This window comes from Columba livia, chromosome 1, assembly GCF_036013475.1.
Source record: "Columba livia isolate bColLiv1 breed racing homer chromosome 1, bColLiv1.pat.W.v2, whole genome shotgun sequence".
Lineage (NCBI taxonomy): Eukaryota > Metazoa > Chordata > Aves > Columbiformes > Columbidae > Columba > Columba livia.
The window spans coordinates 187,939,042-187,962,210 of NC_088602.1; the positions used below are offsets into that span (position 1 = coordinate 187,939,042).

A 23,169-nucleotide genomic window follows, 5' to 3' on the forward strand; every position below is an offset into this window, starting at 1 on the left:
TGCCAACCCTCAGTTCCTCATCCCATCACCCAGAGCAGGAGTTCTCCAGGCTCTGTTTGCACCCCTGGAGCTTTCCCCCAAGCCACCCACTGGAGCAGGACAGAAGAACTGGAGCCTTCGGGCTCTAGGGGGCTTTTTGCCCACAAGGCCATCAGGCTAGCAGCTTCACCAACCTTCTAGCAAAGGACAACTGAACATCTAGACAAAACTGAGGCACCTCCAGCCTCTCCCCTTTCCTGATGACATTACTCCTCTCTTGCAGTGACAGTTAAGAAAGTACATTCCATACATCTTCCCTAAAACAGAGACAACTAATGTATCATCATTTGCACATGTCTCTAAAATTTCTTATTCTGATGACTATTGGGGACCGTGCAGAAACACAGATGCCAGCCATTTTACAGTTTCTGCCTGATGTCCTCATATATTTAGTTCATAGGTACCTTTTACAGAATCTCACAGTACTGGTTAAAATTCAAAATTTGCGTATTTCCTCCAACCATAACATTTAAGGGGACAAAAGCATTTCCAAGCTGTTACAGACTACTCCAGTTTAGCCCAGTACTCCACCTGTGACACAGGCTAGCCCCAGGTCTTCCAGAGCAAAGGCACAAGAGCCTCATGATAGACTGGAGGCAATTTGCCTTAAAATAAAAATTTCATCCTGTAATAAACAGAGTTAAGCTTAGACCTTGAACCATAAATTTCATGTACTTTAAAATATGTTTTTATAATAATTCAAAATGAGAATAGTGTAGTCTTGAATCTTCAGTTTTTTGAAGGTAGGAAGGAGTACAGAAAAAACAAATTCCTTTAGTCTTAAATTTCTCTGTGTAAAATTCTTGTCCTACAGCCTTGCTCAGAGCAACAGGCAGGAAAGATCCTTCCAGCATCCACTGCAAAGTGAGCAGACGGCTTCTGTCCAGATAATAACATGTTTCTCACGAAGGTGCTTTGATGAGAACAAACTGCATGGACAAAAAGCCTTCAAAATGTGTCAACCAAAGGAACAAAGCTCAGAAACTGTCTGATACACTAATACTGCTGCAAAAATATTAATGAGTAAATGAAAACACCACAACGCAAGAGTGATAAGAGATCCTCCTCTTGTAAGATTTGTGTAGTTTGGATTTTTTTGTTTCAAAGACAAATTAACCACAGTTTTAGTCAGCAACTCCATCAGGTTACTTGCTGCCAGATTTGCTATTCCTCAATGACAGCAAGCACATCTGAGAAGACTTCTCTCCTGGAAACTAATTATCAAAATTATAATATTCAGATTACATTATCTCAGTTATTTCATTAAAAATCAGGAGTGAGGACAGGAGTTCAGTGCTGTAAAGCATATCATGAAACAGCTGCAACTGCAGCTGTGTCTCATAATACCACTGAGTTTCAAGACAGCTGTTGTAAAGAAATGGAAGACAAGGGACAGACAAATTTTCACCAGAAGTGCTCCCTACTTCCATCAGTAGGTCTTTAAATACCACTTCCAGAGAGAAACAAACCAATGAAATAAGGGGAATGGGGAAATCTCTCAGTGTAGAAACAAACCCAGAAATGGAGACCCAGCAGCTGACTAGAGACAGTGATAAACTAGCAAGTTTTAAGTACCATAGTAGTTCATGCTCTTATTTACCTGTTTTAATACCATGGCTGGCTCTGTAACCATACCATGTTATGTTCCTCTGAACAACCAGGAGGAGCTGACATTTGATGTTTGCACACTGATAAAGACAGCACCCTGGGGGGACAGAGACACAACACTATTTAGTGATTTTTCAGATCTGCATAGATGAGGAAAAAGCATGGAATTATATTTTAGTTTTAATTCTGGGATTTAAATACTTGATTTCTGCTTAAAGGAAATGGCCAAGAACATTTTCTCTCTGACTGATGCTGGAAAACCTATTCAAGAATGAGGCATTTAAATTAAAATGTTCAAGTTTACCAACTCTTTATTTTTCCTTATTGCCTTATCATTGCAGAGCGGCATGATTTTTCTCAAACTCTACCACTTAAAAAGCTTAAGGAACAATTTCAGAAATGTTTATTTCAAAGTGTTGCATAATGTCATTATTAGCATTTTATTTCAAATCATGACTCATGGATATTCATTCTGAAAAGCTATAAAATAGAAGCACTAGGAAGCATGCAGTGAGAGACCAAGGCAATAATGAAAACAAGAATGGAAATCAATAAAGAGAAAAAGAACTAGAGCAATGGGATCTGGACCATATCACAGACCATAATTCACTGGTGACTAACTTCGACTGAATGCTAACAACTGAATGCTGGCAGGAACACATTTGATCAAAACCTACCTGACACAGAGCAGAGCTCAAAAGGCAAATCAAGCAGGTCTCTCTGAAGCTACTGTAATTAGAGCTTAGCGGTGTGACCATTTTTTGTTCCCTTCTTACAGAGAAAAAAGAAAAAAAAATGGAAAAAATAAAGGAAGGAAATAGTCTTGGAGCTATTATTCTCTGTAAATGCTTAGTTACAACTTCGCAATATATTCACAGAGCATCTACTTGTCCAAAATCCCACTGAAATGAAGAAAAGTGTGCTCGCATACCCTAAAGGCCAGGATCTAAGCAGGGCATTGCAGGCATAGGAATGCGAAGAGGTTAAGCAATTCCAGGACAGCACATATATTTAATAACATGAAGGCAGAGGAGATAACATCAGATGTTTGAAAGCAACAATGGGAGGAAGTCGGGTGAAAGACTCCCAGCCTTCCCCACTGACAGCAACCACGCTCAAAGACAAGAGTGACAAAAACGGGCCAACAGGGAAATTACCAGAGTAGATGGAAAGCTGTGAAGTCCAGACACAAGGGAGAATAAAGACACATTCAAACATAGACCACTGCAGGTCTGCGTTTATAGAGCAGTTCCTCCAAGTGACAGGGAGCACTACCAGGGAGCCCGGGGATCACAACAAAGCAGGAACATAAAAGCAGCAAAGACAAAATCTCAAGCTGGCAGGTTAGTATGCTTCAGTGCCCAGTGAACATGTCCTGTTCATCTCCAATCTGTGGCCGAGAGAAAGTAACCAACTGCTCTCCCTCTGGGTGTGTAAGTGACAGTATCTTTCTTTCCACCATATTAAACATGAGGGGAAGCCACAGCTTTCTCATCCCGACAGCTTAGGACCCATTTTAATCTAATGAGAATCCACTGCTCAGCCACAGTTTACCTTCAGGTTTTATTTCATCCTCAGGTCTTTCATTAAGTTCACACAAAAGTAGAAACCTTACCTTACCTTGAAATAAACTCACCACCAAGTTCTTTGCAGGTGGTTTTACAAGTAGTTGAGGAGACAGCTGAACTGTAGCTTTCTGCTCACGACTGGAGCAGTAAACTGCAGGATGAAGGTTCAGTGTCTCCAGCCAGGTGTCTTTTTAAACCTCTGACAAGTTAACTCAAGTCAGGTACCCAGTCAACTCATCAGTGTCTGAAGTGGCACCAATGGCTGACTCAAACCAGTAGGAGTGGAAAGTGACACATTTTTCCTCCCCACAACACTGCATAATCTAGAGATTGGGATTTCATATGCTGTTTTTTATAATATCCACTTGCTTTAAAGGGGAGTTTCCTAACAGCAACAATTCAGTTTGGGAAAAATGAAATTGGACTAATCTTGTCACATCCAATTACTAAGTCCCCTTCCCTCTCGGATCACCAGGATGGATTGAGCCATGGAAGCACAGGCCTTTCTTATTTAAGTCAGGAGTAAACTCTTATCTTTTATTCCGCAAAAGCTGCTTAAGAAGATTTCAGCACACACTGTGCTGGTAATTTATGTATCTAACCAAAAGCAATAGAATAGCATCCCTGATCTCCATCTCTCCCACTGTCACATAAAAAAAATGGCACAGTGATTACAAACATGCTAGAGGACCAGAGCTGACATTCTTGCATAGCTATTGCACAGTGACTTGGGGAGGTGGGGTAGGGGTGTGTCTGCTATTCTTGAGATGCAATTTCCTTTCCAAACGTCAGATAAAAATCAACTTTCAGTATTTCTATTACTTGCAAAGTGATGGCAGAGGGCCAATACTTAGCTACCCCCACGTTTTGCGCAGAAGGCATAGCAATGAAGGCCTGAAGCATACAGAAAGCAGAGCATTCAGGAGGAGAGACTGAATTCATTCCTTCATCCAGCTCCCAGTTCTGCACTCTTTTACAGAGATTACCAAGTTAATTTGACAGGATGCCTCTTTTCCGCTTTCTAAAGCTTTTCTTCCCTCTGGTGCAAAGGACCAGACAACACAATCCTGAACCAAAAGACACACATGCTGTTCTGTAAAACCCAGTATAGTTGAGGAGTGTGGGAAGTGGAAGGGAGTTCTAGTAAATGAGGCTTGCTAAACTTTGTGCATGTAAACCTCACAGAAACAAGAACCTGAGTTTCCAAGCAATTAACTCTGTCTCTTGCATAAGTACAAGCACTGCTCGTAGGAGTAAGATAGACAGGTCAAGGCTCCTTGCAACCTTTCAGTGTTGGGAAATGCCTGAATTATAGCACTACAGGCAGGATAAAAGATGAGGCAGACCCAGAAGTCACGTATTGTTGTGCTCTATTCAACCACAAAGTTGTGGTGTCAAAGGAAGCTGGGAAAGAAGCACAAACCTGTCTTTTGTTGCACAGAAAACCAATGTATATACATGTCAGTGTGTTTGAAAACAAAAACATAGGCTCAATTATGCTGGATAATATTTTGGAAGGGTGAATTAAGTCCAAATGCTGCAGCACAATTGCACCATATATATGTTGTCTCCTATGAGCACTATGAGTGACTTTCTGTAGAGAAATTAGCATGTGCTGACCATTTAACCTCCCATGGTCAACAAAAAACTTGATCCAACAGATGTTTGTTAAACTCTGCTCTACAGCACGCCAAACGTGGCCAGGGCAGAATGCCAGGGACAGCCTTTTTAGAAGCTTATTGGACGACCTGAAACTCAGGACTTTTGATAGCAGTTGAGCTAAAAACGAATTAAAAGGAAGGCATGCAGCAATGCTGCAACCAGATGCATATGAACTGTGCCGCTGAGTGGGCTTTGTTCTTTATTACTGCGGCACTTAATTATTTTTGAGAGCTTGCCGATATGCATGGTTATTGAACAATGAATCCGGTCTCAGCAGTTTGTATTTTGTCAGAAAGATCTTTTTAGCCTGGAAACTGAGAAGCAATAATTTATTCTCTAGGCCAAGGAATAAAGAGGAGTTGAGCAGTTCAGTCATCTACTGAAGAGCTGAGAGACTTGAATGAGGCAGCATGAAAGTTCTTTAGAAGAGTATGAAGGTTGTCCAGCATCATCCAAAGATATCTCCTTCCCAAAGGAGGGCAGCTGATCTCTATATTCAGAGGAACACAGACTCCTCAGGAGAAACACAGAACACTAAGGTTAGAATCAGAGCAACAAGGCAATGTATGACCCCGAATGGGAAGGATCAGTCACACAAAGTCACAGATTTGCCAGAATTATTTATAAGATGATAAAATCTAGTAATCCATTTGCTTTTTATCCTTGCTTTCTGGCTAAAATAATGGTGTAGATCTTATCTAGACAACAGTTAAGCAGCTGAGATACTGCCACAAAAGGGAAAAAAAAAATCCATAAAAACGTGAGGTTAAGCGTCAAAGGAGAAATAGCAGCCCTCTGGAAATGTAGCTGCAAAGTTCTGGAGGGCTGTACCTGCAAATTAAACATGAATGCAATATTTCCACACTTGTTATGACAGAGAGAACAGGAACATGACATTGTAATCTTCTGATTTTGAAAACTGATGTTGAAATTCCAGGCTGGGATGCAGTAGAACACAGAGAGATTAAGAAAACCATACTGGAAACACAGCCAGCATGGGAGCTGCTGTAACAGAAATGGGGTGAAATACAGCATCCCACACTTCAGGTCAGGACTCACAAGAATTTCTGCAAGATTTTCAGTCTCCTTGGCTGCTCTGAGCTGAGGGCTCAGATGCCTCCATGCACCCCAGGCGCTGTGCTAATGTGAAAGGCAACATGAGAAGGAGGGTGCATTAATTCCAGCTGTAAAACATACGGAGAGAGGCCATTAGGATAATCAGAGAAGGAGACAGACCACAGCCTGAGGGATGGTTCAGAGCCTGGACTGTTTTGTATACCAGAACAAGACACCATCCTCTATTAAATCCTTCAGGAAGGAAAAGCTGCTATTTTAACTGAAGTTGACAGAACTGCAAGTGGGTATAAAACAAACTGCAAATGCATTCAGTCAGGAAACAGAAGTCTCACAACTATTAGAGTAATGAAAAACAGTGGGGATGCCTACTAACTGAAGTTTTACCTGTTTATATAAGAGATAACAGGTCTCTTTTCTGTCAACCCAGGAGGTCTCTTCCCATTTGGTGTAAAAGTACACCACAAAGTAATTTGTTCCTGTGTTTAAGACATTCATCTGTTTTGCAATAATCTGGCAAAATAAGCTTTCCATCCCACAACAAAGCAATAATTTCATTCATCCGTTATATATATCAGAGTGCTTATTAGGTACACCTGACGCACAACAGTTTTGTTAGTCTAGCTTACTACACGTTCTGTCAAAAGCAAAGCATTTAATAAACAGGTATCACCAAAAGCACAAATACAGAAGCAGAGCTGTTTGGCAATGGAAGTGTTATTCCCTGTTACTACTCTTTGATTCTCAAAGAATGTTCTGAACTGAAAGGCAGATAAAATACCCATTTTGACATGAAACCTACAGATAGCATATGTGTGCCACCTTTCAGAAAAAGCCCTTCCTTTGTTGCACTAAGTTGTATGTACACAATTTGCAAACGCAGACGTAGAACTGCTTAGAAGCTACTGCGTCAGAAATGGTGTCCCTAACTCTGCCAATCTCAAAGCATCCACAAGTTTATAATTCCTCTTAAAAAAAAGAATATCTCCTGCATTAAATATCATCCCTTCTTTAAAACTGTATTAGTTTAATCCATTCTGATCTTTCTCACTCTTCTGCAGTGATTGCACAAATTTGTTTACCTGTTATAGAAAAACAAATTATTTCAATGTTTTATTTGGCTTAAAATTATTATGCTTAAAATTAGCAAGCCACTTAAAATAATTTTGAGACAGTTCACAATTTTGATAGTACTCTCTTTTTTTTACTTATTCATATAAATGCCTGCAGTGAATAAATATTACCTGATACCTGCCTTAAACAAACAAATGCACATACTGTTCTAGGATGGCTTCAGTCCATTGACAATACAATCTAGTTTCTCACTCTGAATCCTTCACCCTTTATGAAAGAAAAGGTTAGAGGCTTCTGATGCTATTATGCAATTCTGCCCATTTTCAAGGCTCTCCAGCATTATAGATTGAAATGGATTTGCCTCACTGGTCATCTGTATTCCTCAGAGCTCCAACATCTCACACCTCTTCACTCAGTCTCTCAGTCTACATATATCACTCCAGCTATTATAATCAGTACGCATTACCCCATTTATCTTATCAGCACTGAGGCAGCGTGATTCTTATCACTGATACGAAAAAGCTATTCCACTCTAACCACATCACTATTACAAAAAAAAATGGGCCAACTTCTATTTTCCCCAAAGAGTGGCCTCTGACAGCTGGGCTAGATGCTCTGTAGTCTCACTCAAGTCAGAGTGAGCAAAATGTTAAGGAGCTGTCTGCACAATTGTGCACTGCAGGGGGGTAAGGATTTTTTTATTTTATTTATTTTTTTTTAACCAAACAATCAAGACAGGATTTGTTTGTTTTGTTTTGTGGTGGGGTTTTTTTGTTTGTTTTTGTTTTGTTGGGGGTTTTTTGGTCTTTTTTTTTTTTTTTCTTGTTGGAACTAACTATTTTTCCACTGTAGGCAAAAAGAATATTAATTGAATCACATTAGGAAAACAAATTATCCTTCACACTGAGAACATACATGCTATATTTCAATCCAGAGCAACTTTCTGCAGCCAAGGTATAAATCCATCGTCAAAACGAATCAGATATTTAATTCTTACACCTGTAAGACTTAAAGAGCAGGAACAGAAACACAGAAATTCAGTATACTGTATTCAATAGGGCACACTCTGAGCTAGCACTAAGGAATCAGATCAATTCTGAAAGCTCAATTAAAAAAAAACCCTCTACTGTTAACAGAAGCCATAGGAACATCTTTGCTTCATTATCATGAAGTTTAGGAGTTTCTTTTTACATGAAGTAACTACCAAACTGAGTCAAGGTAGAAATATAGATCTTGGGTGTTGGGTTTGTTGTTTTTGTTTGTAAATGGCAATTTACATTTTCTATAACAACAAATAGAAAAATATGTTTCTGAAAAAGTGGTATTAAATTACTTGTATTCAGTATATTACATTCAGTATGTTATCTCTTTAAAACAAGTTAGACCATAACATACTATGGAGCACTCATTCTACTACCCTCATATCAGTACCTAGAGCTTTTTCTCTACCCCTCTCATGCATACACATGCACACACTTTCTCCCTTTTCTATATAACCATACATATGCATATTTTTTCACATTATACACACAGACACACTCTCCCTCCTTTTACATATAACCCTACAGATATGCATTTTCCACCTCCCATAGGGCATTTGGCAGACCCATGGTGCAATGGGAATCGGGGACTCACCCCCAGCAGGAGGACCCCCGCCTCAGTCAGCTGCACTTCAAGGACTTGATTGTTTCCCCTTTTCCAGTATACAAATCCATTCAGAGTTACAACACACAGCCTCACAGGACCAAAATGATACTGATCAATTTACTGAAGCCCAGAACAAGTAAATGACACTATGGAGGATGTGGATATTTCAGTTCTGGGTCTGCTCCCTCTGTGAACACAAAACCCCATTTAAAGTGGGGCTCACTAGAATGATCACAGATTGATCGGCAAGAATTAAATCTAACACCTGTCTGGATGGACATCACATGGCAGCCAGTTGGTCTCACAGCCTGATTATTTAAAGGCACCCATGTCCCTCCTGGCTGCCTCCACGCATACCCCAGCACTTTGGGGAACCTCCAGCCTCTCACTTCAGCCCCTGGCAGATACTTTGAAGCTGCAAAGGAAATTATACCTAGGGTTTGATGCTTCCAAGCACTTGTAGCTGCATTATTCCACATCTATGTTTCTATAAACATGTCGAAGTAATTGAGGACCAGGGCTATTTAAAACATTTTGAGTTTATAAATGAAGGAGTGCCCAATTATAAATGACTGAGTACCCAATACCCAAACAGGGGCCTGGATAAAACTTGACACATTATTACCCCTTTTAAAGAACTGCATGGGATTAAAAAAAAAAAAAAAAAAAAAAAAAAAAAAATCATCATTAATCAGGATAGTTTCTTTTTTTGGCAAGGAAGATATATCTTTAAACTTTCTGGTTTTGTTCTGTCAGACATAATTTTCAGATTGCTGTTTTTTCAAGAACCTAGAAAAGAGAAATCACAGTCCATTTGGTGGCAAATATACTTGACAGCCAACAGTTGCCACACATAGAACACATGCTGCATATCAACACAAAGAGGATGCTACCAAAGGCCCTCTCTAAGCATTAATGACCCCATTCAACCGATTGAGCAGCAGACTAGACAACTATGTAAACAAAATACAGTATGTCAGCATATTTCATAAGCAGGGCCTATTGGAGAGAGCATTTGACATTAAAATGAAAATACTATTCCTATTCTACCTGTTATTCTGCCATTAATACCTACCTCAGCACTAGAAAGTATAAGCACAGTGAGGGTCTTGCATATCAGTCCAAGTCTATCTTGTGGGATTAGATTCAGTGAATGTCCTCGGGTGCCACAATATTTTCCAAGGGCACTCTACTTGCTGTCTGAAGATAGTCTTGAAAATGATTTCTCAGTCATTAATTATGCATTCTATTTCTTATAAACAGTTCTTTTAATTAGTATCCCAGGCAGCTTTGCTGAGGATCCCACACTTTTAGTAATTAAGGGCAGTTTGTTGCCCCTAATTAACTTCAGACATAACAAGACTCGATTACTTTGTTACTTCAGCTGCTTTTCTGTTTGCATTGCATATTCTGTCTTGCTTTACCAGCTCAGAAAGGAGACTGCCCTATTGAGCTATTTATTTCATTTAGGTTCCATCTCTCTTTCTTGATCCTGTGTCAGTTGCTGTATTTTAAATCTCTACGACTCTCTCTGAAGTCACGTCTACACTGGCAAGCAGCGTGACACCAGAAAAGTGCATCTGCACAGCGAAGCAGGTCATGCTGAGGACCCAACATCCATTTCAGGAGGTTTTACCTCAGTCCGGTTGCACAGACTAAAGGTGCTCCAAGAATGTACCTTCTAGTTCAGCTTTGACCTGACACAGTCATCTTCACACAGTCCAAACCAGAACTCTGCAGGGGGACAAGGGGAGTAACTTTACAGCACACTCCTGAGCTAGGATAAATGGGTGATGCAGATGCTGATGTTGTCTGTGATTAAGTGTGTTACCCTTGGGGATGGCCCTACTTTTTAAAAGTGTCTCAACTATCTCAGCAGATCATGCTTCTGCAGCTACTGGACAGTAGCCATGACCACGGCACATCAACCCAACACTGTCAGGCATGGATTAGCAAAACACCCCAGTCAGGCTTAGAAATAGATTTTTATACTATGGGAAGAACTTTGCCAGTCTGTACAGACTCCTTCCCTTGTGTGCTGCTCTGCATAATTAAGTGCACTTGTAAAAGATACAGCTTGTAATACAGCAAGAGGGTCAAGTACGGAGGCTTTAGCCAGTTTAGTGATTTTATCACACCTCTGTGACCTCTTGAAGCCCATTCCAGACTGAGTTCATACTAACAACTGTAGTTAGCAAATTAATGTGTTAATAATCTATTGGAGTTTAAATATGCAGAATACATAAAACAGCTAGAGGTTTAGTGGAAATCTGAGTAATTTTGTTGCCATTTTAAATAAATAATACTTCTCATTCTCACATGATGCTTTTCATCTACAGGCAGAAAGTTGTATTTAAAGTAGCAGAAAGACTGATGTAATCCAGTTGCTGCAATGCAGCTTTGAGGGAGAGCCAAGCAACGACCACCAATAATACCTAGCCCTGTTCACAGCGTACCCCTGTCCTTCCTCGCAATTTAGAAAGTGAAGAGGTCTTAAAAATTCCCCATCTCGGCCTGTGGGGGGTGAGGACAAAGAAGGGACAAACAACTCTTAATCTCACTGTAACAACAGTCCTATAAGGTACTAACCACCCTACAGATGGGATGTTCAAGTGAGAGCCATGAAAAAATACGCATATGCTCTGATACTAGTGGGTGACTCATCTGCTGATCAAGAGATCACCTTTAGATTACATGGCTAAGAATGACATTCTTTATTTCCTTTTCAGCAACACATGAGCAAAATATATCTATATAACCACAGGCTGCCAGATCTCATAATTCTCAGATTACCTGGTAAAACAGAGGTTTATATGCACAAAACGTAGCTAGTCATTTTCTAACATTTCTTATCACGGTAAAAGGCCTGGAAACATTAAGTAAGGATACCTAAAAACTGGATGACAGTAAAAGACAACTTTAAAAGTTGGCCTTCAAAATCTTAAGTGATGCTTCTAAAGTAACTGAATTTGGGAGCCAAAGCATGCTGAAAAGAACCCAAAACCATATAAATGAGATTGACAGAGTTTGTATCACAGAATATGGACAAGCTCAAGAAGTAGGCCCACGCAAACATCATGAGGTTCAAAAAGGCCAAGAGCAAGGTCCTGCCCCTGGTTCAGGGCAACCCCTGGTATCAATACAGGCTGGGGGATGAAGGGATTGACAGCAGCCCTGCACAGAAGGACTTGGGGGTACTGGTGGATGAAAGACTGGACATGAGCTGGCAATGTGCATTTGCAGCCCAGAAAGCCAATTGTATCTCAGGCTGCATCAAGAGATCAAGAGAAGAGTGTCCAGCAGATCGAGAGAGGTGATTCTGCCCCTCTACTCTGCTCTGGTGAGACCCCACCTGCAGTCCTACATCCAGCTCTGGGGCCCTCAGTACAGGAAAGACATGGACCTGCTGGAGTGGGTACAGAGGAGGCCACCAAGATGATCAGAGGGATGGAACACCTCTCCCAGGAGGACAGGCTGAGAGAGTAGGGGTTGTTCAGCCTGGAGATGAGAAGGCTCTGGGGAGACCTTATTGTTGGCTTTCAATACTTAAAAGGGGCCTATAAGAAGGATGGGAACAAACTTTTTAGAAGGGCATGTTACAACAGCACAAGGGGTAATGGTTTTAAACCAAAGGTGTGGAGATTCAGGCTAGATACGAGGAAGAAATTTTTTTACAGTGAGGGTGGTGAAACACTGGCCCAGGTTGCCCAGAGAGGTGGTAGATGCCCCATCCCTGGAAACATTCCAGGCCAGGCTGGATGGGGCTCTGAGCAACCACATCTAGTTGCAGATGTCCCTGCTCATTGCAGGGGGGTTGGACTAGATGACCTTTGAAGGTCCCTTCCAACCCAAACTATTCTGTAATTTGAACTAAAATGCTTCTAATTACTTTATAACCATGTACTAGCATGCTCAGTACCTCCACTGTTTGTAGCACATCATTCTCGTAACCACGTATCTTGCATTCGGTATTAAGTCACTACAAGCTGAATCTAAATGTCCATTGAGGCAAATACTCCAGCTCTGCAAGTTTAAGATTACTAGAAACAAAAAAATTCTAAAGGAGCTTGTTAACTTCCATCTCCGAATAATACTATTTGTTGTTCTTTAATCCCCACTGGTCAGAGACTGAAAAATCCTCTGCCATTAATGACACTGTAGGAAGGAAGAGTCAGAAGGGAACTGATTGTTAGGATGAATAAAAATAATATCTATACCAAACAACCACTTCTTCTTTATTTATTTTCTTTGCCTATGCTCCATCCATAAGGAGATAAAAAAAAAAGAAAAAGACTGGCTAATATTAATATTTTAACACTAATGCATATTTGATGTATTAAACAGTTGGAATGGTGAAACATTCGTAGAACGCTTTTGAACAAGAAACAGACATCAGTACCTTGCTACAAGGCCTCAGAATATATAATTTAGAAATAAATGAAGGAACATATAAGCAATAGGCTCAAACTAGGGATGCTCACCAGCAAGATAAATATTTGGCGCAGACTGCCTAGAGGTAGACTTTTTTTTTTTAAGAAAACTCATGAATTCACCATAAGAAAAACCTAAACACATAAAACAACTGCAACCTTCTGCAGAAAACAAGCTGGGACCATGAAAACACTTTTCTCCAATGCACTATAACCTACCACTCTGATTTTCATGGACTCCAACTTCTCAGCACAAAGTTTCTTACCAGCTCTTTTGCCCTTGCTGTTCTGTATTACGCTGACATGGATATTGAGACTATTCACTTTTTTTCCAGTTTAATCCTTATCTCTTTCTCCTAGCAAAATATATTTCTTGCAAACTCTTATCCCCAAGATACCCCTCCTTCATTTCTGTTTCATACTGGAAAGCATAACTGTCACGTCCAGTGGATTTCTCTGCTACAAATGTATGCCTCTTACCTTTGTCATTGTTCTTGCTGAACAGTTCTTCTACTCCAAAATTAATTCAGTTCCATGTACTTTTTCAATACCTTCAACTCAGTCCATGAAACTCTCCATCACTGATTTTCATTTCTTCCCTAATCTCTGTAGATGTGCATCATCTCTTCGGAGATCTCATTTATACACTATCTGAGCTTTGCCCTTTCTTCAGCGTCCTTGTCTGTGGCCCAAACAGGTCTACTCGAAGCACTAACCTACAGATTTTTTTTTGTATGTCTACACTATCACTCAAACTATCCCTCCAGCACTCATCAAACAGAAGCTGCCGGCCTCTATTTCCAAAACCCCACAGCCAATACAATTGAACATAAATGAATAATTAATGTGTGAGAGAAAAATGGAAACTGGAGAAAAATTCTTGTATGACCACATTCTCTTCTTCTAATTTTTCTTCACTGGGTCATGTAGCTAAAGAAGTACTCACTGTTGCTCTGTTCATTCTTCACAATGCTGTTAATTAATGCTTTTCCTCTTCCTGACAGGAAAAACACTCAAGAACATTCTTAAACTTATGCATACAAGTAATCACGCTTGAAGAGAAGCATATGCTTTATCTCCTCGCTGCAAAATAAATAAAACCAGAAATAAATTATTTTGGGCAAGTACCACCAACTTCTAGAGAATTTTAAACAAAAAAAAATGAAAAGCCTTCAACACTTATGGTTGTGAAAATAACCTTCAAAACGCAAACCTAAGCTGATGCAGCCTGGTACCCACATGCAAACACTCTGTCTCTCCTGCTGCTCAGAGTTTCCCCCACACAGCAACAAACTGAAAACTGCCTTTTCACAGCTGCTATTCTGAAACCTGTGGGAATCAGCTGCACCGCACCAGAACTGGGCTGATTTCAATTCGGTGCCAGCACTTGTAGGCAGAAGTGGGCACTGGAGACAGGCACTAGGCAAAGGGAGCAGGAGTTCAGCAGATGCTGTTCCTCTCCCTGCCTGCCCTCCTGAATGGCAACAACTAGAAACCACGGAGAGGCTTGAGCACCAGACTGGCACATGCCACAGCCATCAGCAGGCTGCAAGAGGAATAAGTTGGAAAGAAATATAGGAGGCATCTTTGCAGCCACTGTGCCAAAATACATATATATATACATATATATATATACATGAAAGGAGACTTAAAGATTAAAATGTTCAAAAACATATGAGGCTGACACCCAGTTCAAACAGAGTAATATACTAACTGGGGCTCAGTACAACTCAATATAGGACGAGAGTCAAGGCACGAAGACTAGCACCCCAACACACATCCCTCAATTAGCAGAGGAGATCCAAGCACTTTCCTAAGAGAAGATGTGTCATCCCGTCTTCTCCCACAGACACCTCTTGGGTTGATAAATGCAAAGCAAGTTCTGTCCCTGAGCTATTAGCTTTCCAGCTCTAGGAAGCACACAAATAAAAGGGAAGCAGGAGGAGAGAGGGATGTGTTAAGCTGGCAAAGTAGGAGACATATACACACAAAAAAAGAAACAAGGATAACAGAAAAGTATAACACAAATACAGAGGTACATTAAAAAAGTAAAACAATATATACCAAAAGCAACTTCAGGATGATATTCACCAATATTAAAAGGAAATGGTACAAAGCCAGAAAGAGAAAAAAGAAGTCCGTAAGCAGCATGCTAATGGAGAGTGGTTGGTTAATAGCGTCCACAAACATGAACTGGTGACAACAGGTACGCATGGAGGAAATGGTAAATTTGCTTTGATAAAAATCCTTCAGTGAATACTCGGCTAGCAACCACTAAGTATTTTCTGCTCTGGCAATATTCTACAGATAAAGATAATACATGGTAATAAATATTCTTATATACTGCTCCTCTCCAGATACAGGGAAAGAAGTATGGTTCAGAGGGCAAAATAATATTTTCACCAGCTTGTTCTTCCATGGCAGCAATGAATATGTTTCTCAGATGATGTCAGAGAAAGTTATAAGGATCAGATGAGCTGATCTGGTATTTCTGCTTCACTTTCACCAATTGCCAACAGCTCAGGTACACAAAATAAAATGTGAGAATAACAACTGCCTGCAAAGAGTGAGAAATGCAAGGCAGCCCAGCCAGCCCCTGTACCATTCCTGCAGAGATGGCAATGGTCAACTGATCCTTCAAACTCCCTTCCTGTTAGCTCCCTTGTAGAAAAACTAATCAGTGGTCTTCTTCAAGCCCTGTAAATGGAGGATTAGCCAACACAGTTAACACACTTGTCAAACAGTGTGGGTGACAGAAAGAAATAAACGATCTGAGGTGACTCATTCAGAAAAAATTCAAAATTGTCCCCTCAAATACTATTAAAAAAATAATTACATTTCAAACACAAGTTTGGGTAAAATAGGCAGGGAAAACAAAACAACCAAGCAAAAGAAGGGAATGATGAATTTTTCCACATAGTAAACTGAGTTTGCTAACTGTCCCTACATGTCTGCCTCATTAAACTGCCAAAGCTTCATTTTCCCAGCACGCTGCCCAGCTTTTGGCCAAGCCACAACAATCAATGCTGAGCTGGCAAGGCAGCAGAACAGTTTAAGATAAAAACAAATGTCTGATGGATTGTCATTTCTAAAGTGGCATTGGTAACCAGAAGGTTCTGCTCCTCTCATCACCCTCCAGTATTTTTTCAGCCATGATTGACTCAATTGCCCATTGTGAGCAACTTTACTACTTCAGACAAGAACAACTTCTTCCCCAGAGCAAGTTCTGACTGTGGTAAAAAGGTCTGTTTGCCAGTTACCTTGTCTCAACATGTACAGAGCCGTGTAGGCCAGCATCTTAATGGGCTTTGACAGGATTTACCAAAATACTCTATACTAACTTGACTATAACAAAATTCAAATGCCTTACAGCATCATGACAAGGGGGGTTTAAGGTGTTTGTGATGGGGAAAAACAAAGAGGCAAATAAAGTTGATTTAAAATTACTTTCTGAAACATTTCACAAAAAATTTGAAATTTGTAAAGGAAATATCAATGATACGAATGAAGGCATCTTCCTAGAAAGCTCTTCAGTAGAATTTTGACCAGAAGGCCAAGTTTTATAGTTTCCTCTGAAATGTGTCTACAGTTTCTGGCAAGAACGGCTTTTCATGTACTGAGGAAAAAAGCATCTTATGAAGAAGGCTCAGAAGCTAAGAAACAGTTTTTCTTTCCCAGAACATGCTCAGTCAAACAATGAGTAGACACAATCACCAGCTCAAAAGCAAGGAAAAGTGGGGTTTGGCGCAGGAGAAATAAAGATACTAAGAATAAAACGGTGATCCAGAGAATGAAGTCTATCCCTGTAACCAAAGTTTTCCTGATAAAGTTACACGTATCATTTTAAACTTCTCCTTTAGAGGTGAAGTCCAAGAAATAGGAAAGAATGAAGTCAAGGAGTTCAGGTGAAAATAAGCTTCTGGATAGCACCACTCTTACTTCTGAGTATTATGACTTCTAAACAGATAGCTCAATTACCTCTGTTCCTTATCACCTATGAAAGCAAGACTTGAATTATCAGATTTGATGTAGTCAGCCTTTCATGCCTTAGGAAATCTCATTTAGCATACAAGTGTTAACTTCTCCCCAGACTTGAGTTTCTACTGTATGACCACTTGATTACTAGAGTAAATTTTAAAACATTGAGGAAGAAAAACACAGGAAGAACACCTTTTTTTTTATTAGTAACTTGTAGCACTTCTCTGTCCCTTCCTTCCTCAGGAACTTGAACTCTGATTCAACTCCCAGATTCAGAACCCGCCTTTGGCACACACTCCCTAAGTAAAACCGAGTATGTACATACAAATGTAAAACTGATTAGTATATACCAGAGTTAGCAGGGTCATCACCTAATCACTGACTCTGCATATGTTTATGTACACTAGTCTCTCTTGATGGAAAAGAGTCACACCGCCTAAATCCCATTCTGAGGACAAATTCAATCTACTGGTTTGGGATTCAGTTTGTCTGGGATGGGACAGAAGAAGGAGTAAGAATAGGATTAGCTAACTAGTCTGTTCTTGACTCTTGCTTGACTGGAAAAGAAGAGGAGCAGAGAGGCAGAAAAGAAAGTGGCTGAAATAGTTCCAGAAGATTTGCTTGGAAAAAAAAAAAACAGAAGGGGGGAACAACAAAAAAGTGACAGTCTCTTTAAACCAGGGACAGAAAAACCTTGCTTGATAAAGGCATGACATGTAATGCATGAATACATCAACACTTCTCTAAAAGTTTGGAAAATACATGACCAAATGTCTATAAATTTATATTGAAAATATGTACCTAAGTACATATTAGTTCTTCTCTGTAGAACGAACTAACTCCATCAGGATCTGGTACCCCACCTTAAAAAAATCAGGCCATGCTTCAGTTCCACATCTCCAATACTAGCTTATTCTTCCTTCTCCACCACAAATTACCAATAACCAAAGTAAGACAGGGTGTAAGAGGAACTCACCAACTAACTCTGAACAACTAAAAAAGAGTATTTCCACTACATATCCTATAGATTAAAAAAAAAAAAAAAAAAAAAAAAAGAATAAAATAAAATAAAGAAATGCAGCCAGATTATAAAAGTATGTGTTTCTGAAAAGTCTAGGCTAAATTACATTGAATTTGACATTAAAAATTTAGCAGATTTGGTGGACTCTGGTGAATTATGATAGCGCTTTTTTTTAAGTTTGCTTGCTTTATTTTTTTTTAATTAACCTTATCTATCATAATAGAGCCAAGCTAATTTTACTTAGTGAGAAGAAAGAAGGATGAGAAAGGACAACAGAGGAGTGAAACACTGCCTGCATTTAAAATTCTTTATGTTAATTAGTATAACTCTAGTCCATTAAGTATGCATGTTTCAATATACTGTATAGAACATTTTAATCTGATACTGAAGCAAGAACATAAGAAGCCAGCCATATTGTAAACCATTTCCTTACTCATATTACAATGCAATTGAGGATATTTGATATGTGAATTCCATCTCATTCCCTTACTGGATAATATGTTCCACATTAAAAAAGAAGCACACTGCATTCTGCAATATTTGCTCAGCAATATGCCAAATGAACTGGCAGAAAGAACAAATTATTTCTGCTCTCAAGCAGGGTGGATACTATTCTTAGGTTATTAGAAAGACTGCTGGTGCAAAATCATTATGAAGAGCGTACGAGAGCCAGGCAGACTGGGCTGGGAGCTGGAACCGCAGTGCATCGTCGGTTCTGGTTTGAAACCATAGCTTGGACCACCACTTATCACTGATGATGGAGAGGGCATGCGGTTGTTAACAGCTCCAGTTAAATAACACAGGTAGGGAATCTCAGTCCAGCTTGCAACAGACAGACAGCTGCATAACACAAGTCAGATGTAAAGTAAAAGCACAAGACATTAAGGGACAGTTCACATCTGTATCATATTTTGGCAATGTGCTGGTTTTGGCTGGGACTGAGTTAATTTTCTTCACAGTAGCTAGTAGGGGGCTACGTTTTGGCTCTGTGCTGAAAACAGTGTTGATAATCCAGAGATGTTTTAGTTACTGCTGAGCAGTGCTTACACAGAGTCAAGGTCTTTCCTGCTTCTCCCGCCACCCCACCAGTGAGTGGGCAAGGAGGGGTGCACAAGGAGTTGGGAGGTGACACAGCTGGGACAGGACAGCTGACCCCAACTGACCAAAGGGACATTCAATACCATATGATGTCATGCTCAACATATAAAGCTGGGGGAAGAAGGAAGAGGGGATGTTCAGAATCATGGCGTTTGTCTTCCCAAGTTACCATTACTTGTGATGGAGCCCTGCTGTCCTGGAGATCGCTGAACACCTGCCTGCCAATGGCAAGCAGTGAATGAATCCCTTGTTTTGCTTTGCTTGCATGCATGGCTTTTGCTTTACCTATTAAAATGTCTTTATCTCAACCCATGAGTTTTCTCACTTTTACTCTTGTGGTTCTCTTCTCCGTCCCACTGTGGGAGCAGTGAGCAAGTGGCTGGGTGGTGCTTAGTTGCCAGCTGAATTGAATCATGACAGGCAGTGAGAAAATTCATTCAGGAAATAAAGACTTTTACCCTACGGAACATGAGTTCAGCTATCACACATCCAAAGCTGTCTTACTACAGGACACAGTGTGAGACAGGTGGTTGCACTCTTATTCCTAAGGCTGACATGGGGTCACCGTGCAGCACAAAGTGCAAACATCAAAGCACAAAAGCAGGCTCCTTCATGTGGTGCTCAGCAATCCTCAACTATTACAGCAGGTTTCCCAAACTCTCAAAACTCAGGACCAGTTCTTCTACCCTATATTCAGTAATCCATTGGGTAATATATAAAAATTGTGAAGTAAGAGGAAGGATGTTTATGTGCATTTCACTACTTCTAGAGAGAAGTGCAGCTCCCAGAAATACTTTTTTGTGTGTTCTCTCTTATTTAAAAACAATAGTTCCTGACCAGCAAAAGATAATTCAACCTTGTTCTGCAGCTAAATTCCTAAAGATGACAGAAAATTTCTTTCTGCATATAGCAGTTAAACCAAACATCAGAGTTCATTTAACATTTAATTATAGGTATCAAGTCAATTCTGTCAATCAATCTGTTCACTGCTCATATGCTAAATCTACAACTGCTGTATTTCTGTATTTGCTGCACATCAGCAATCTCTTTTCATATATCTTATTAATAAAAATAATACTGTAGTTATTTTTAAAACACAGTCCCTATACTTAGCAACTGAATCAGTGAGAACTTCTAAATGCTCAGTATGTCCTGCAGTTGATGGCCACAAGTTGTGCCTTAGAAGGTGGTTAGTAAAATTTCATCAAGAAGAGGGCAATGCAGCACTGAGCAGGTCACACAGATGGGCTGCGGGTTCTCACCTCTGGAGGCTTTTGAGCCTCCTGCTTGAACCTAGACTAGTATCAACACAGATCAGGTCAGCTTTGGCTTCCTCCTGTGCGAGGTCACAGCTAGATGACCTCCAAATGTCCCTTCAAAACATAATGTCTACGATAAATCTATTTTGGGGTGGGGAGTCCTCACTGGGATGGTGAAAATTCTCATTTTGCCAGATTTTCTTTAACTTCCTGCTTACAAAATGTCTTTAAACAGGCTTCACAGCTTAAATACCTAACACTTAATAAAAACAGAGTGTTCTTCCAGAAATAATCTTATTATTATCACCACGTTAACTTGTCAGAGAATTCACTAAGCACAAATTACCTATAGCAGGCATAATCCAGACACCCCAAAGCATTCAGTAGGGGATTTTACAAACTCTTAGATATATAGAAGTACCAGGATCAGAAAAAGCTAAGTCGAACTGAATTCTTTCCCTCTGGAAAGCAATGTGGAAGGTTTTCTGTTTATTTTTCTGTTTGGATTTGGGTTTGTTTTATAGATCTGAAAGCAATAATAAAAATAAAATTTTCTAAGACCAAACATTTCAAGAACTGAGCTTTTAAGTGGTTATCTGGAAATGCAGCACCTTGTTTCAAAACTTTAAGTATTCTACCTATTAAAAACTAACAGAGAAGAAGCACTCTTACAGCATAAAAACCTACCACATGCCTGTCAATTCTCAAGAGCTTGTCTCTGGTGTGCAAGAAATCATTCATTCACTGGAAGGTCATTCTCATCACAAACACATGTTAATTGTTTCTCTATACAGAAAGATTGTACTTAAAAATTAATGGGGAAAGAAAAAAAGTTTCTCGTTCACCCCTGAATTATGGGTTAATTTACTCGAGTTGGGCACAGTCAGAACACGATTTGCAGGAGGCACGTCTGGAACGTGGAACTCCGTCGGTCACACAACGCTGCGAAGCCGAAACCTCTTCCACTGCAAAGCGGCTCCGCCGCCCGCTATCTGCGCTCTTATTTCTCACGGCCACTTTAAGCTCAGCTCTAAAAACTTAAAAGACTTCGCCCCTGCTGACTGATGGATTTCTAGGTAAACGTGCTGTTTTGGAGAAGCTTCCCAACACCCTGCTCTGACACCGCCTGCAGTGCCGCTGGGGACGGCGGCGGCTCCCCCCGCCCTGCCCCGCCCGCCTCAACCTGTTGCGGGCCAGAGCCCGGCACTTGCCGGCGGGCGGGCACGGGGTGGCCCGCGGGAGCCAGAACCGGCGGGGCAGGGCTGGAGCGCAGGGAGGGGGGAGGGCGGAGCGCTCACCTTCTGCTGCCGGCGGGCCATGTCCGTGGGCTGCTTGGCGTTGAACGGGTGCGCGATACACCTCGCAATGAACACGTAGAGCTGCAGCCGGAGCCGCTTCTCCCGCTCCTCTCGCTGCAGGCGCTCCTGCTCCTCCCGGCCCTCGCTCAGCACCGAGGGGCTGGGGCTGGCTGCCCGAGCCGCGCCGGCCTCCCTGCCCCGCGGGTCCCGGGGCGGCGGTGGCAGCGAGCGCGGAGAGCCGCCTCCCGCCGCCACCAGCACGTCCCGCCGCTCCTCTTCCAGCAGCTCATCGGACTCCTCTTCGCTGGAGGAAGGGTCCAGCATCGCGCACGGCGGGCGCGCCCGCAGCCGGGCGCGGAGCGAAGCGGGGAGCGGCGCGCACCTTTCCGGACACGTCGAGTTTACACACAGACTGTTTCCGACCGGCGGCAGCCGCCGGGCGGGAGCGGAGGGGCGGGGAGGGGAGGCGGGGTTTGGGAAGGGGGTCGAGCCTGGGTTGCCGTGGGAATTGCTCCGAGCGGCTCCCGGCGGAGGCGGAGCCGGGGCTGGGCTGGCACCTCCGCCCGCCCCGGCGGGGAGCAGCGGCCCGCAGGTGGCCGGTCCGGGCGGGGCGTCACTGCACCTGCCCCGGCGCAGCTCGGCTGGACTTCGCATGGCTCGGCACGGCGGGGTCGGCACGGCAGGGCTTTGCTCAGCAGGGCTTGGCTCAGCTCGGCTGCCCTGCGCCCAGCCACGAGGGCAGCCGATGGACAGGCCCTGGCCCGCCCAGCAGCGCTGCGCCGCTCGGACCCCGCCGGCCGTGGGAAACGCTCCCGTCGCTCTCTTGGCGCCTCGGGCACATGGGCGACGCCGGGCTGCGGAGGGGAGAGCGGCGGGCTGTCCCCCTGTTCGGCTCGGCACGGTACGGCTTGGCTCGCTGCCGACCCCGAGCTCGCTGACATCCTCTGATATGTAGTGTAGGGAAAAAACGAGAGGCATCTCAAATAGCCCCAGAAAAAGAAGCCAGTGAAACCATGCCTTTCTGAAATGGGCAGTGAGCTGATACTGAGGCGCACATTGTTCTAGCAGGACACCTCTGTTGGGAGTCTGCTGCCACAAGTAGGTGGTTGACTCGTCTCTGATATCATCGTTCCAGAGTATCTGCTGATCCAACCCCGTTCATATTCACAGTGGTTATCGTCATAGTTAAGACTGAGAGAAACATACGAAAGCCTACCACTATAACCCTCTACAATGAAAAAAAAAAAAAAAGACTTCACCATCTGACAGCTACATTTCTGGCATGTGATTAGGACCCTGTGGATAGGTAGCCCTGTGGAGGGAAGGCACATCAGATTTATCATGGATCAACAAGTCCTTCTCTTGCTCCCTACACACCCATGCATGGTGGTGCCGGTACCAGTGAGGACGTGG

The 23,169-nt window shown here is 41.9% G+C and overlaps 1 protein-coding gene across 9 annotated transcripts in view; it reads right to left on the reverse strand.

Moving 5' to 3' along the window:
* CADPS2 (calcium dependent secretion activator 2) overlaps positions 1–22,208 on the reverse strand; it is a 308,892-nt gene extending 286,684 nt beyond the window's left edge. For 8 of the 9 annotated variants that reach the window (XM_065048851.1, XM_065048850.1, XM_065048852.1 and 5 more), the window contains exon 1: positions 21,757–22,206. In XM_065048851.1, the coding sequence (XP_064904923.1) occupies positions 21,757–22,080 (324 nt within the window). In that variant the 5' untranslated portion in view covers positions 22,081–22,206. Of the gene's footprint in view, positions 1–21,756 lie in introns of all 9 variants that reach the window. The other variant, XR_010469580.1, reaches the window with a different exon arrangement.
* Positions 22,209–23,169: the final 961 nt, after the last annotated feature.